This window comes from Pituophis catenifer, unplaced genomic scaffold (assembly GCF_029215685.1).
Source record: "Pituophis catenifer annectens isolate HBS135680 unplaced genomic scaffold, rPitCat1.0.hap2 SCAF_3, whole genome shotgun sequence".
Classification (NCBI taxonomy): domain Eukaryota; kingdom Metazoa; phylum Chordata; class Lepidosauria; order Squamata; family Colubridae; genus Pituophis; species Pituophis catenifer.
In genome coordinates, this window is record NW_027256883.1 from 102,454,627 (window position 1) to 102,471,503 (window position 16,877).

A 16,877-nucleotide genomic window follows, 5' to 3' on the forward strand; every position below is an offset into this window, starting at 1 on the left:
TGCTCAGTGGTTGGATCAGCCTCCCAGAATACACCCAATCAGCCTTCTAGGCTGGAGTGGCAATCCCCATCATCTAGAACAGCTGATCAGCAGTATTCTGGGAGGCCGATCCAACCGCCAATCAGCTGCTTGGCAGCGAAGGCTCCAGTGTTCCCTAGCGACGGTGGCAGCTCAGCTCAGTTGACTGGTGGTGGGCCCAACAGTGGAGCCCTGAGAAGCTAAGTGCTGGGGCTGCGATAATGTACTGAAGCTGACCAGGCTGTTTGCTGTTTGCTGCAAGAACGCTACCCAGATGAATGCTGGGAGGCAGATTTTTTTTTTCCTCCTCTAAAGCTAATGTGTGTCTTATGGTCCAGTGCGTCTTATAGTGCGAAAAATATGGTAATTGCTCATCCCTGGCCTAAGGTGTATCTTAATTTATATCTGGTTCTGTGGTTCAAACATTTAAAAGCCAACCATCAGGAAATTAAAACAAGTTAGTGCTAAAAGTTAGAATAAGATGAGAAATTTGTAGTCCTTCAAATTCCTGAATTACTTCAGATAATTACTTTTACCACTGGCCATTCTGCCTGGATCTGCCAGGAGCATTCAGCTGTGTATGAAATGGAAAATATGTTTTGTCTCATTCTGGATATATCTGATGTACCATTTCAGATTAGCCAGTGTAAGAGAAGCAGAACCCAGAATATTTTGGCTATTCCAGTTTCCAATAAAGCAAAAACCAGAGAAAATGAATGGTGTTACAGGAAGAGCAGTTCAAAACTGTGTACTTCTCTCTTCTCCAGGTGTTCTCAACACAACCCTGACTTGTATTTAAAACAAAACTAGAAACATTTCTGAACCAGATGTTTGATTCAACACAGGGAAAACTTCCACCTATACAACTCTTGTTTTGGAAGAACAAGAAACAGCTCAATAGAGAAGATCTATATGACCACAACAAATATATCATTACTATGTAAATATCCTTTTTTAAGTGACAGATATCAAAATGTATTATCAGAGTTGTTTCAATTTAGTATGCCTTATACAGATATCCAGCATCAATTTGTACATAAGGCAGTAGAGACATACACACAATATATAAAAACATACTGTTTTCAAGAACAACTTCTGTTTTTCTTTTAGCAAACACTGAGTAGCATGAAGAGGTCAGGAGTTATTTTTTTCATTTTGTGCTGGTGGCAAAAGGATGCTTTGAATTTGGGGTGAAATGATGTTGGCCAGCACAACATACCTTCCTCATCAGGCAACTTAACAAATGGAATCAGCTAGCTTTATATAGCAATTAGTTTAGATACAATTAATGAAATGTGGATTAATAATAGCTGAATTGTATTACTGTAAGCCTTGAAACACAGCAGGAAGAAAATTCTGGACAGGTTTATTTGTAGACAGAGCTGCCAGAGCACTCCTAATCAGACCTAACTTACTGAGTTTTGGCAATCTTATTATATCGTGATGTATCAGGTGAAAGATCACTGGAAATCCTGAGGAAAAAGTGCAGATTATTAATATACTTCAGTTCCAGACCTCTACTGATGTCTATCTCTAGAGTTGTTCTGGAATTGGCAGCTTCTAAAAATAATACAACACCATCATTGAATGATAGGATTCAAAGGAGGTTCTAATCCAACTGAATGCCCAGTACAGCAATCCTCATACAGGTAGTCCTTGCTTAATTATGCTAATTAAGACCAGAAACTCATTAAATAATGTGGCCATTAATAAAAAAACCCACATAACCAACTACCTAACAGTGGCAATTTCAACAGCCCTATTTGCCCTGTGCAATATTTTCTTGAAGTATTATCCCCGTTACCTAAATTTCCAGTGGAAATCTGCATAAAACAAAACAAAAAGGAATCTTTTATATGAAATAGTAATAGATAGTAGAGTTCTTGCAATAAGAGCAGAATATGGTTAATTGGGAAACAGGTGCCTATCATTGAAAAACTCAAACTGATATCTTGAAAATATATACAAAGAAGACAGACCAGGAAACTAAATACAAGATTTACATCAAAAAGGTAGTCCTCAATTTACCACCATAATTGAGCCTAAATTTTTTGTTGCTAAGCAAAACAGTTAAGTGAGTTGTACCCCATTTTATGACCTTTTTTGCCACAACTGGTAAGTGAACCACTGCAGTTGTTAAGTGAATCATCTGATTATGTGAATCTGACTTCCCCATTGACTTTGCTTGTCGGAAGCCAGCTGGGAAGGTTACAAATGATCCCGGGACACTGCAACTGTCATAAATACATGCCAGTTGCCAAGCATCCAAATTTTGATCACATGGCCATCGAAATGCTACAATGGTCGTAAGTGTGAAAACAGCTTATAAGTCACTTTTTTCAGTGCTGTTGTAACTTTGAACAGTTACTAAACAAATAGTTATAAGTTGAGGACTACCTGTACATTTATTTCAATGCTGACATGTGAATGGCAAGAGACATTTAACTTTGGAGCTTAAATTTCTTTCGCCTTGTCAGAATGGAGAAGTTATTTTGTTTATTCTGCAGAATTTCTATGACATTACTGGACTCATGGAACTGAATTTACTTGCAACTAGGCAAATTCCCAAAATAGATATGTATACCTTGTGGAGAGCATTATCATCACAGAATCTGTTGCAGGGAAATTTATCTTTTGTGATTTATCTTTTGTTGAAACAAATTTCTATGAAATAGAGGGGTAAATTTTTCAAAATATTCAGTATATTCAAGCTCTCAGGAAGAAGCCTGCTCTTCTACTCTATTTTTGCAATGAGAGATATTCAGCTAGTCAATGATCTTACAGATTGAAACATTTGTGAGGGCACTTGGCAATTCAGTGTAAGATGAGAAAGGTCATATCTGAATTAAGCCAGAGAGTAAACAAACCTTGGTGAATCTTGGTCATTCTTCCCTTCCCTTGCTTAGTCATGAAGAATTGTCCAAAAGCTTCTGCTTTTGAAACTGTATGCTTCAAAATAAAATCAAACCTGATTTGGTTCAGATGGTATGACAATCAAGTTAGTCAGAAATAAAAGCTGAAGTATTTCTCCAGCTGTACAGAAATATGTCTAACATTGGCTGCTGTAGCTCAGTCAGAACATACACAGCTTCAGTTTAGCATGATATTCAAATATTTATAGTGAAGTGAACTCAAATTATTTCCCCATTTCACTTACCAGTCATAGAAGCCAGATGAAGCAATATTTTATGCAGTTATTAAATTAACAGGGTAATGAGTCAAGAGATTTGACAATATAAAATAAGTATTGATTGGACAAACTAAAAAAAAACCAGTGTTATCTACACACATACACACACATATTCCACCCTTGAAACAGGAATTTCTCTTCGATTAACAAGGAATACCCAATAGAATACCCATTAGAATACCCTACTAGGGCTGCACTTATTTTAGTTTGTCTGTTAACAGTAGTGTTGAACAGTAGTAGGTGGATCAAATGAGGCTACTCCTATTTGTCAGTTGGAAAAATGTTTCGTTTTTCAAGCATTTAACTGCTACAAAAGAAAATAATTAGTCTCAGCAAGTTCTGACATTTGGAAATAGCAGCAATTCTCATTATAAGGAAATGTCTAGGCAGATTCTAATATACATCCTGTGATATTAGCTACTTAATAGTGATATGCTTGCTATTATTAAATATCATTCTTGGAGGTCTATTAATCTGTTACAGCCACCAGAACCGCACATAAACAATCAGCATAATAAAAAACACAGCAATAGCAGCAAGCTTGGCATAGGTGGAACGCATGTTCAGATATTTCGCATCCTGGCGGTATTTCTTGGACAAACTGGACAGATTATTTGCCTTGGAATCCAATGCTGTTTGAAGAAAAGATAGCATGCAAACAAAAATATTATATTCATGAAATGTCAACATTATTTATAAGACAGTAGACCTAGTTCCAACCTCTATCTAAGTGTTTAAGACTGACTTTAGTCTGACATATATGATTCAATCTTTCTCATTGAAAAGCTTGCTGGATGTTATAGGTTTCCCTCAAACACGTAGGAAGTTTTGTCTTTGATAATCAACATTTTTTATTTAGATTAGGGACAATGAATTAAAATTATTGTAAGCCACAAAAGAGAATTTCATGGAAGTCAAATTATTTCATTTCCCCTAGCAGTTATAAAACCTTTTGAAAAAGTTCTATGGAAGGCTAGCGAACTTTCATAAACAATGGGATGAAGCACTGAGTTTGCAGAAAGGAAGTTTCTTATTCCCTCTTCTCCCCATCAACTACCCCCAATCTTTACAAGAAGTTTTTTGGGATCACAGGTAGTGCAGGGAGAATGAAAGAGAATGAAAAAAGTGTATTAAATTAATTTAGAAGACACACAACATATAAAATGTATGCAGCCATTTCACAAATAAGTGACTCTTATAATAAAACTATAAGATTAAAACGTTTTTGTGTGTGTTCATTGAAAAATATTCAAAAATATTTTTTTTTAGAAATACAAGTGCATTTTGATGTAATTTGGTAAATTGACTAAGAAACTGAGACTTTCTCCAGCAAAATATTTAATTCAGAAGCTGCTACCATTAAGAATTATTACAATTCAGATAAATTAACTTCCATAAACATCTTTGGATTATGGTATACAGTAGTTTTTATCTGCATAAACTATTAGTTTTGTATTCCAAAGTGTGTTTATCAATTCTTATTCCATATACAGTAGATATAAAACAAATCTGTTAAAATGCCATGTTTTTGAGATATAAAAAAAATCAGACTAAGATCAATCACTTCAGAATATTTTCCTCCTTTAATATTTAAGCTATACGATTCAATTGAAAAGCAAACTGAAAATCTTTTAGGTGGAAAAAATAACAATAAAAATGTGCCATAACATTGTTGCATAAGTGTGCACACCCTTAAACTAATACTTTGTTAAAACACTTTTTGATTTTATGACTACATTCAGTCTTTTATGACTGCATTCAGGGGTAAAAGCCTATCAGTATGGCACATCTTGCTTTGGGAAACTATGTCTTCTCTTCCCTGCAAAAGCATTTGAAATCTGTCAGATTGCAAGAGCATCTCCTGTGTACAACCAAGTAACCCCACTGTCAACTGCCCCATTGGTAAATGCAGCAAAAGAAACTCCTGGAACATTGTTTTTCCAAGAGTATAACTTTATTGGCAATTCCACAATAGGCACAGAAGCAGCAAAGCCAGTTCTGAAGTTTTTGTATGAAAAACAACATAGTTAAAATCCATTTTGTTCCCCTGGGTCATCCGCAGTCCATAGTCCACCAATCAATTACACTCATTTTGTTTTGGGAACAGTCTGCACGCCTCACAGTGTTCGACCTTGGTGTTGGAATTCTCAGGTTACAGATAGTGCACCTGCATTCTCCAATTCTCTCCCAAACCACTCGTACATTCCAATCACTCCCCTCCCCCCTCCCTGGTTTCCATTGCCTAGTTGCAAGCAGGGATGCATAGTGAGTCAGCCATGACACCCACAGATTTTCCATTGGATTCAGGTTCGGGCTCTAGATAGGCCAGTCCAAAACTTCTGTCGCCTTCTGGTGAAGACATTCTTTTGTTTGGAGGTCTGCTTTGGGTCATCATGCTGAAAGGTTACATTCATGTTCAGCATTTTAGCAGAGGCATAAAAGTTTTGTGCCAAAATTGACTGATATTTGGAACTGTTCATATTTCCCTCCACATTGACTGAAGCTCCAATTCTAGCTGAAGAAAAGCAGTCCCAAGGCATAATGCCGCCGCCACCACTGTGCTTCACTGTGGGTACAGTGTACTTTTGGTGATGTGCCTTGTTATTTTTGCACCACACCATTTGGAAGTATGGCCAGAAAGTACAACCTTGGGCTCATCTTCCCAGTATGACATACTTTTGTCATACTTTATATAGGTTTTTGCAAACTGGCTTGGATGTTTTTCTTTGTTAAGAAAAGGCTTCCGTCTTGCCACCGTATCCCACAGCCCAGACATATGAAGAATATGAGAGACTGTTGTCACCTGTAGTACACAACCAGCACTTGCCAGAAATTCCTGCAGCTCCTTTAATGTTGCTGCATGCGCCACTTGACAGCCTCTCAATTCTTGGTAATGTCATTTTTGTGCCATATTTTGTCTACTTATTGATGACTGTCTTCACTGTGTTCTATGGTATATCCAATACCTTGGAAATATTTTGTACTCCTCTCCTGACTGTTTCCAACAATGAGATCCCCTTGATGCCTTTTAAGCTCTTTTCTTTGCAGATCATGGCTTTTGCTGTAAGAGGCGACTGAGTAAATGTCAAAAAAATCCTACAACAGCTGAACTTTATATGTGCTTGATTAGTCACTTTGAAGGCAGATGTGTACTATTTAATGTCAGTCTGAATGTTATTGGTTAATTCTGAACATAGCCACATCCCCACTTATAAAGAGGGTGTGCACTATTATGCATGTTATTGTAACTTTTTTATTGTTCTTTTTCTCCAAGAGATTTCAATTTGACTTTTTATATCCACTAGTTTCTACTTAGAAAGACTATGTATGGTATGAAATAATTTTTATTTACCTGAAATATTAGCTTTTGTATTCAAAAGTTTATTTAATAATTAATTCTTATTCTATATAATTTCTATTGAAAAAGCCCATATTTTTAAGTAGGGACTTTTGCACAAAGGGAAAAATTACCAGTACCTACTTGCTGTTTATCAATTACAAAGAGAACATTACCGTAGTTGCTTAATAACATTGCTACCTAACTGCATCACTTCTGGTCCTGTGTCATAATCTTCATTAAAGGAAAACTAGTATTACAGAAAAAACAAATGGGAAATCACTCTGAGAGGCAGGCAGTAACAATCTTGAATTATGTAACACTGCTTCTACTAAATTATGCAAATATTGTGATGTTGGCAAAATTAAATTGCATGAGCACATAATAACTGCCTTTAAAAAGTGGAGGAATCAAGATCATAGGTGTCAAACCCGCGGCATCACATTGCCGTCACATGATGAATCACAACATTTTTTCCCTCTGCGGAGCTGGGGTGGGCATGGCCTACGCATGACACATCCAGCCCATGTGCCGCCAGTTTGACACCCCTGATCAAGATCTTTAGGTACAGAGATGAAGAAAAGTGTTGTTCCACCAAATCAGGCAATGAGTGTGTAGATTGGGGGGTGGGGGGGGGAAGTGTTAGGAATTCCTTCAAATCAGAGTTGAATCATGATGACTGCCTAAACAAGCCCTTACAATTTTCTTGGCAAGATTTCAGTGACTTCTTCCTAGGGCTGAGCAACTGTGACTTGCCCAAAGGCCACCAGCTGCCTTTGTGACTAAGGTAGAAATAGAGCTCATACTCTCCCAGATTCTAGCCTGGTATATTAATACCTACCTAGTTTTCAGTACAATACAGTAGGATACCAGACTAAACATTGGATTCATTACTGAAAGTTTGGAACAGAAATGTTATCAGCCAACTGCAACAAAATTCATAATTAACCTACCGTGCTTCCCTAAAAATAAGACCCTATCTTATATTTTTTTGAACCCTGAAATAAGTGCTTGGCCTTATTGCCATGCGCTCAAAAGCCCAATTGGGCTTATTATCAGGGGATGTCTTATTTTGGGGAAAACAGGGTATTATTGAGGCACATGTTCTGCCTTCCCATGCTTTATCAGCCTATGTAAAGAAGACTTTTGTTCTAAATATTTTATAATTTAAAATTGACACTGGAGAGAATATCACACCAGTTGATTGATGCAAGTAACATTAAGCATAAATGATCAAAAGAAATTACATGTATTTAGAATAATAAAGAGTAGAAATAGTGTAGAATCACAGGGCTGGAAGGTACCTTGATGGTCTTCTAGTCCACCCCTACCCAAGGGAACAGACCTAATTACATCCCAAACAAATGATTATCCAATCTTTTCTTGAAGACCTCTAGCGATAGAATAGCCACAACTCCAGGAAGTAAACTATAAACTGCTTTATTAGGGTGATCATAAAAATTTAATAGATAAGCTTTTCCATTGCCTAATATTTCTTATTGTCAGGAAATTTATCCTTAGTTTCAGGTTGGATCTCTCTTTAACAAGCTTCCATCCATTACTTCCTGTCCTGCCCTCAGGTGCTTTGGAGAATGTCAAACCCCACATCTCTGAGACTGCTCAAGCACTGAAAAACAACTATAATGTCACCTCTAATCTTATTCTTAATTAGGCTATAGATATACCTAGTTCCCTTAACTGTTCCTTGCATGAGTTAACCTCCAGTCCCCTAATCATCTTTGTTATTCTTCCCTGCACTTTTTCTATGGCTTCAGCATCTTTTTTTGTATTGTGACGACCAGAATTGGATGCGGTATTTCAAGTGTGGCCTCGTTAGTTCAGTATAGAGCTGTACAATCATTTCTTGTGATAGTAATACTAACCTTCTATTGATGCAGCCCAGAACTGCATTGACTTTTTTAGCAGCTGCTACACTTCTGGTTCATATTTAAGTAATGGTCCACTAGGACATCACAATCCCTCTTGCAGTTACTATTGTTGAGCCAGTTACCACTATAGCTGTGCACTTGCTTTTTCCTACCTAAATGCAGGATCTTGCTTTTCTCTCCACTGAATTGCATTTTGTTGGCTAGGGCCAACAATGCTCAAATCTGCTCCTTTTGAATCATGAGTCTGCCTCTCAAGCTGTTGGCAATTCCCCCCCCCCCATTTTGGTTTTATCCTTCTGTTCCCTCATCTAGATAAATACTGATATGGTGAAAAGCAATAGGCCCAATAACAGAATCTTGAGGTACCCCACTGCATGCTTCCCTCCATGTGGATGTAGTTCCATTAAGGACTACACTTTGGATGCAATTGGTCTGCAAATCCATCTGTTGGTACCACTATTCTACATGATGGTAGGAATCTACACTTTCAGAATTATTTCTAGTTTGAGAAAGATTTTTAACCAAATTAACTCTGGTGGACCTTTCCTCATGAAGGTTTTCCTCAGACTCAGAAATAATGGTTAGGAAAAAAACAAAAATTGTTTGCTCTCTGTTATGTAAGCAGAAACTTTTTCCCCTATGCCAATTATTGGTCCATAAGTCAAATAAAATGATAGAACACAGCAATAACAGACACCTGCTGCTCTTTCTAGTTTCATTCTTCAGCTAACATCAGCTTCCAGTTAGACAAGATAATTGCTTAATTGCTTAATCACTGACTAAAACAGATAGGTAGTGAACAAGTAGAAGAAGGGCATGAACAGGTAAGATGAGCGGATTTCTATTAGGAAATATATATATTCTTAATTTTCTTATTGTCTTCTCTAGCAAAAAAGAAAGGTGCAAGGAGGGTAATTAGAAAGCGCAACAGAATAAGTTATTTATTTATTTATTTATTTAATTTATTTAATTAATTTTTAATTTTAATTTTAAGTTACATAATTTTAGTTGCCAAAGAATAAACTATTCCACCACAGACAAAAGAATAATGCTAAGGAAAGAATGAAAGCCACCAGAGGGCCTGAAATGTCTTAACAGATGGACACTGAGAATTAGGCAGCAGGGCAGCATCTTTTCCTGTTTTCTACCATCTGATTATGGGCTTTGCCATGTTGTTGACTATTTCCAATCACCCAGTGGTTCCTACCTGCCTTTACTTGCTTTTTATTTCTCTCAAAAAAAATTGACAAGGTACAACATTTCTCAAACTGTTTCAAGCTGGAATGAACAAATGGATGAATTAAAAAATACTATTCAATAAGCAGTGCTATTGATGTATACTAATTATACATTGCCCTGATTACTCAGCATGAAGTGGTGGCATTGAAACTCAAGATTACAAATGATTTAAAACTTCTCACAAAAATTATAATTTTCTTTTTTGAACAGAGAATTGACCATATCTTATCTTATACAATTTATCAAATTCAAAAAAAAAAAAAAAAAGATGTGGGTGAATGTGGGGGGGGGGGGTGAACCAATAAAACTTGATTTTAAAAAAAATAAAAATTATAATTTTCCCCATCTGCTGGTTTGTTGATTTTTACAAAATAGAACATAAATTTGCATGCTATGTACATGCAAAGTACATGCTATTAAAATACAAACAAAAATTTTAAAAGTCTTCATATGGTATCCAAAACAGCAGAGTAATTGCACATTCCATATTTGTTTTTCTCAGTATGAATCTTTTGTTGCCTCTTGAGGATTAGAATGGTCCTTCATTATCTACAGGAAGTATTTTATGCAAAGCAGTTTGCCAGTTTTATTCTGCAATCATATATTTAAACGTCTCCCAAAATGGGCAATATTTTGCAAACTGTGTTCTGTGAAACCCTAGAGCCGTGATGATGAACCTATGGCACGCATGTCAAAGGTAGCACATGTAGCCATATCGGTGGGCACACGAGCTCAGCTCCGGCGTGCATGAGCACTCTGGCCAGCTGATTTTCAGGCCTTCTGGGTCCACCAGAAGTAGGTAAACAGGCCGTTTCCTGCCTCCGGAGGGCCTCTGGGGGGTGGGGAGGCTGTTTTCACCCTCCCCAGATTCCTAGAAAGGCTTTGGAGGCTGGGGAGAGCAAAAAACGGGCCTACCGTGCCATCGTGTGCCAGGAGTGAGGGGAGCGAGGGGGGGTGTCACGCACACGTGGGGGCAGGGCACACAGAATTATGGGTGTGGGCACACACACGTGACCCCTCCCCCCCGCTCCTGGCATGCAATGGCAAAAAGATTAGCCATCTCTGACCTAGAGTTACACGATAGTATGATGGGTTAGGATGATGGGATCTATAATAGCAAGGTAGAGCACAAAAAAAGTTCACAGAACAAGATCTATAGCCTGAAAAAAATTGAAAACATCTGGTTTATGGATCCCTGTACCTGAAAGGGTTTCACCTCGTTGTAAGACTTCTTCAATGTTGGCTACCATGATTCTTTGTACATCTTGTAACTCTGTATTAATAGACCCAAGATTTCTTCTTGCCCGGCTATCTATATACAGCTTCTTGGTTTTCTGAATATAAGTATCTGGAATAAAAAGTAATTGTTCATGTAAGAGTATTCTCTTTCCAAATTCTAAATCAATTTGTATTCTCAAATCATGCCATACAGAGAAGTTATTGCAAGGAATGGAAAAAAGAGCGGGTGGAGGAGAAAGATAATTAACTGCTCTAGGAAAAAGTATAATGAACCCCTTGTCTGTTAATTTCCCTAGCAGGGTTCCGTAACTATACTGATAGCAAATATAGTCATTAACCACAATCTGATTATATCCTTGTTATCCTATATTCAATCCTATATTAAACCTATCTCTTGTTTAGTAAAATAAAATTTCTCAAGTACAGATAGTCCTTGTTTAATGAACACTCATACAGTAACTGAAGTTATGATAGCACTGAATGAGGAGACTTATGACCAGTCCTTGTCATAACAGCGGTCACATGATCATGATTCAGATATTCAGCAACTAGCTCAGTTATGATAGCTGCAGCATTCTGCAGTTACATGATCACCATTTGTACCCTTTGCTGTCAGTTTCCAACAAGCAAAGTCAATGAGGAAGCCATCAGGTCACAAATAGTGATCATCTGACATCATTCTTAACAGTCATGCAGGATTCACATAACAATGGCGATCTGAACTGTCACAACTGCTGCCATAAGTCATGTGACAATATGTGACATTGCTCATTATAACCACACTGCTTAACAAGAGTTGCTGCAGTTTCAATTACTGTTAAGTGAGGACTAGCGATACTGCAATTAAATGTAGTCTAATAAGGCAAAACATATAGATGACATAGGAAATGGCCCTGAAGGATAGGAGGAAGAACTGCTATCAAGGCAACAATCAGGCAAGCAGGACCCGAGTCCCTTCCAAGAAATTAGTTTGAGTATATGTCTCAGATCCCTCCCTAGCTTACACTAATAAAAGTGAAGGAGGGGAGAAGCACATTTAGAACTGCAAGATTGCATTACTATAACTATTATTATAAAAGAAGTTCTAACTCATATAGCATTGGTTTCTTAGTTTGGTCTGACAGAACAATATAAGATGTGGAATATTTTAAATAATATTCACTGTTTATTGTGATATGTTATTCTATCCCTTTGAATCTTTTCATGTATATGCCATACAATTTTTTATCGCATCAGTTGAAGGAGAAATCAGAGAATTATTTAGATATGCAATTCAGAATGCTTTAGTAACCTGCTAAAAGAAAGAAGTGGAATGAGTTGATGAGGAAGGGGCATTAAGATTACCAAAGTGTTGACCCTGGATTATCCTTAAATCATTAATCTCAAGAAATAAGTCTCACCAAATTCAATGAAAGAATAGGGTCTGGACACCGTTGGCACCTTTTTTCCATGTTGTTCATCAAATTCTGAGTGCAAATCTTCCAGATATGCAAACGCCATTTTTTTGGGGAAAGCAGCTTCACATAGTATCAGATAACAAACTCCTTTTTCAATAATGTAACTGTAAAGGAAGATATAAGCCAATTGTTAGCCTGGACAAAAAATGAACCCCTATCAATAGTCCAGTGGCCATATTGATTTCAGTGGCCATATTGCAAACAACATTCCAATCTATATTACAAGACACAAATTATATTTAGCCTTAAATTATACTTATTTCAGAGTTCTACTGCATTTTAAACAAGGATAATGGTGAGGAAAGCTCACACCTATGCTTCATCATGCGTGCCATCTTTAACTTTTTTGTTTTATTGATTTTATTCAATGGTCTAACCTTGAAGCTTTGGAAGCTTCAACTAGTGTAGAATGTGTCAGCACAGAGTGTCTTTGGGGTCCATATTATATCACTGTTCCATGAGCTGCACTGGTTGCTGGTTTGCTTTTGGATGCATTTCAAAGTGTTGGTTATTACCTATAAAGTCCTGCATAGCATGGGTCCAGGTTTCTTGAGAACCATCTCACTCCTATGAGACAGGTCTGCCCCACCCATGCTGGCAGAGGAGGCATGCTGCCCACTCCACCCATGTTGTTGGTCAAGAAATTCCAGCTGGCAGGGTCCAGGAAAAGAGCCTTCTTGAGTGTGGCCCTGGTCTTTGGGAACATCTTGTCCCCTGAGGGGAGATTGGTTTCCACCCTCCTGATTTTCTGAAAGAGCTTGAAGATCTGTCTCTGTCAGTTGGCTTGTGGGAATATCACTAGAAGTGGTTGATCAAATAATAGTAGCTCCCACTTCTCCCCCTTATGTTCTGTTCCTTTCCTCCCCATCCTTTAGTTTTAGTTATAATCTATATATATTGTGTACACACACACATATATATATAAGAATTTTTTTGAATGTTGTAAGCTGCCCAACATCATCTTGCAGCGAGATGGAGGGCAAACAAATTTAATATTAAAAATATTAAATATTACTGTAATTTATTCATTTGATTATCAGTGACCCAGAGTTGTTGAGTCAGGTCGCATCGCGTTTAATAAATTATTACATCTTTAACTTTACTCTTGATGTTCTCCTTCTATACCTCAGCAAAAAAATGTAAAATATTTTGTAATATATTTCTAAATTGGCTACCATTTTTAAAATGCAGAGAAAGAAGTGGAGAACAATTTATCTCAAATTTGATAAGATGCAGCACAAAGTCCACTTAAAAGCTTACAGTATGGTGATGTAAGCAGCCAAAGATTACACGTTTATAATCAAAGAAACGTACAATGCTTCAGCCTAGAAACATAGAAAGGCAAAGTCAGAAAAGGCTACCAAGAGAGCCAAACCCAGCAAGGTTTTCTTTAAATATGTCAATAGCAAGAAGATGACAAATGGGTGGTGGGCTCACTGCCTATTTCAGATGGAGACATTTTTAATAAATTGCAATGAAAAAAGCAAACGAACTCAACTCCTACTTTGTTACTATTTTTATACCCAAAGGAAATTGTTATTTCAGTAGCACAGATTGCAAAAGAAATATGGGGAGAAAAAATGTAGGAAACTAACATAATATGGGGAATTCATGACTTGGAAATGCTACTTCTGAAAATGACTTAAACTCATTGACAAGCTGAACATGACTCAGCAGTGTAAACATAGCAGATAGAAAGGCTAATGCAATTTCTGTCTGCCTTAGAAGCAACATTGTCTCAAAGAAATACCTTCTTTCTCTCTACTTGGCTCTAGTGGATTTTTCTGAAGTAGTGTGTATGACTCTGGGCATCACATTTCTAAAAGGATATTGACAAGTTACAATGGATTCAGAGGACGACATTATGTGATAGGCTGATGGAATTTAGGATGTTCAAAAAAGAAGACTTAGATGAGACATGATAAGCATGATCAGGTACATAAAGGAAAACTACTGGAAAAATGGGCAAGAACTATTTTCCTAAAAACAAACTAAGAATAAAGAAAATGAATTATAGTTGCCTGAATTTTATTTAGGAAAGCTAAACTGGTGTAGAGTTAAGGCTAGAAACTGGGACTCTATGAGTTCTAATCCTGCTTTAGCACAAAGCCAGTTGGGTAACCTTGGCGTAATACTTTCACCCAGCAAACCAATTCTGAAAACCTTGAAAGGAAACTGCAGGGACTTGTTCAGGCAGTCACCAGCGAATCAGACAGAATTGAACAAAATAAAAATAAGTCATTTAAACCCAAGGAAATATTTCCTAATGGAAATCTATACTATAAAGTTGTGGGTTTTACAATCCCTTTTTAAGATCAACGATTTTAAGATTTTTAAGAAAAACTGTGGATATATGATTTAGTAGGTTTTTCTGTACATTGCAGAGGATTGGACTAAATGATTCTTACAATCCATTCCAGGCCTAGAATTCCATGATTCTATGAACCTGTTGAGTTCTTCCAAACTGCGGAACTGACTCACATCCCTGAATGCTCCTTCAAGAATCCCAGACCCTCTGAGTCTTACTATAATGCTTTTAATTAATTTCTTAGAGATAACAATTAGGCCTTTCTAAATCTCATTTGGAGGGAAGAGTGCCCAATAATTCCTACATAGTTACTTGGATCAATATTTATTTGTAATAACAGGATATTGTCAAGCATTATTAGCTTGATACAAGCTAATAATGGGATATTATTAGTTTGCTATTTATACTTACTGAAAAGTCATTGGTCCAGCTTCTAAGGTGCATCTGGTAGGAGACTGTTCATTGAGCTTCCGAAACAATTGCTTGGCCTGGCTCTGATACTGCTGCAAATCTCTCCCCGACTATAATAAAAAAAACAATTCCCCCTCCAAAAAAATCTCCAACATGCTTCAACAAATTTAGTCCAATTATAAGGAATGATTAGAAAACAATCAGATCAAAACTTATATCTTATAGCATTTTAAAACAAAAATGTGTGGGCTATTGTCCACTTTATTAAATCAACTAGGTATATATCTGCTAATTCCTGTTCTCCAGTAGTATTCTTTAAGCAGGTTAAATAAAGAGAAAATCCCTAACTGTATGATCCATCTTCTTCTAAGTGGGAGTGGGGTAGAATGAACTCAATTTAAATTGGGACTCATTATCTAATGCTAAACATTAGAAGACTCCAAGGAGCTTAATTTTGCTATACACTTCAGTAACTATACTAGCAAAACTCACATGTTATTTCTAGGCTAGACAGTCTAACAAGCATTTCGTAGTAAAGAAAAATTAACATTGTGTAACCAAATTGTTTTACTGCTAAATATCTTTCAATTTCAATGCTAGCATTTAGCGAGTGTACTTTAAATGCATAGCCCGCATTGTATATATTACTTAATCAGAAATTAAATCCTGAGTAGAAAGGAAGGGAAAAAAACCCACAGTATCTCACACTCACCTGTTCATCCTCCTGCATAGAAGCCGCTAAAGGAAGCCCATCAGCCACCCGTGCAATCATCGTTAGAAGCACCATCTTCTTGGACGATCAATACCTACGGGTTCAGAATACTACCCGCTCAAGACTAACTATACTGAGTTGGCCGGAAGCTGCAAAACCAAGTTCCGGATCCCTAATAAGAACTCTCTCGCCTGTTTCCTGTGCAATCATATTGCCGGTCGAGAGCGGAGGTCCCCAACTTTTTGGTTCCGGTAAAAATGACAAACATTTTTTTTGTTCCTCTCAGAAGAAGGGAGGGGTGTGTCTTAAACAGCTCCAGCAAGGATCTTAAGCTAGAAGGCCTAAGTATCATTCGTTTTGGCGATGGCAGTTCCACAACACAGTTACAGAGTAGTGCGGGCGTTCTAAGGACCTCCCCACGTAGAGGGGGACATCGAGCAATATGCTACCGATGCGCCAATGAATGACAAAGAAGCATAATTTGCACACTGTAGACGTGACAATTGCATAATAATATTTTACATGCAAGCCTTTTGTGAGCAACAGCTGTAAGAAGGAGTTTTAACTCACTCTGCTACTTCTAGGGCAGAATTTTTTAAAACATGATTGCTGTTTGCTATCAGGAGAAGCTGCTATGAACGTGAATAAAGCCAATGCAGTCGTAGGCTGCGTCAACAGAGACGATAGTATCAAGATTAGGTGAAGTGTTAGTACTGTTTTATACTGCATTGGTTAAGACTACACTTGTAATACTGCGTCCAATTTTGGCTACCACAATACAAAAAAGCTGTAGGGGTTTAGGGTGTTTAGACATGGATCCTTGGCTGGGCCTCCTTTGCCCATAGCCAGCCGCCTCAGCCCATTTACAGCCAGCTTTCCTCCTCCACTGCCCCCCCCAGCCATTCTCCACAGCCAATGGGCCCCTGGCCCTTCGTCTCTGCCCATTTGGCCAAACACCGTTTGACCTGGGCTTTTGGCTGCACAGGACAAATAGCCACCAGCCAATTGGGTGACAGGCAGAAGCAATGGTGCTGCGGGGGCAGCATGCGATGCAAGATTTTTTTAAAAAAGTACTGC

General features: G+C 37.5%; 1 protein-coding gene across 1 annotated transcript; it reads right to left on the minus strand.

Moving 5' to 3' along the window:
- Positions 1-3,187: 3,187 nt before the first annotated feature.
- SEC22B (SEC22 homolog B, vesicle trafficking protein) lies at positions 3,188-15,931 on the minus strand. Its single transcript, XM_070940867.1, has 5 exons — positions 15,801-15,931; positions 15,089-15,198; positions 12,313-12,473; positions 10,875-11,021; positions 3,188-3,840 (listed from the first exon to the last, which is right to left on the minus strand). The coding sequence occupies exons 1-5, from the start codon at positions 15,873-15,875 to the stop codon at positions 3,686-3,688; spliced, it is 648 nt and encodes a 215-aa protein (XP_070796968.1). The 5' UTR covers positions 15,876-15,931; the 3' UTR covers positions 3,188-3,685.
- Between the last annotated feature and the right edge of the window lie 946 nt (positions 15,932-16,877).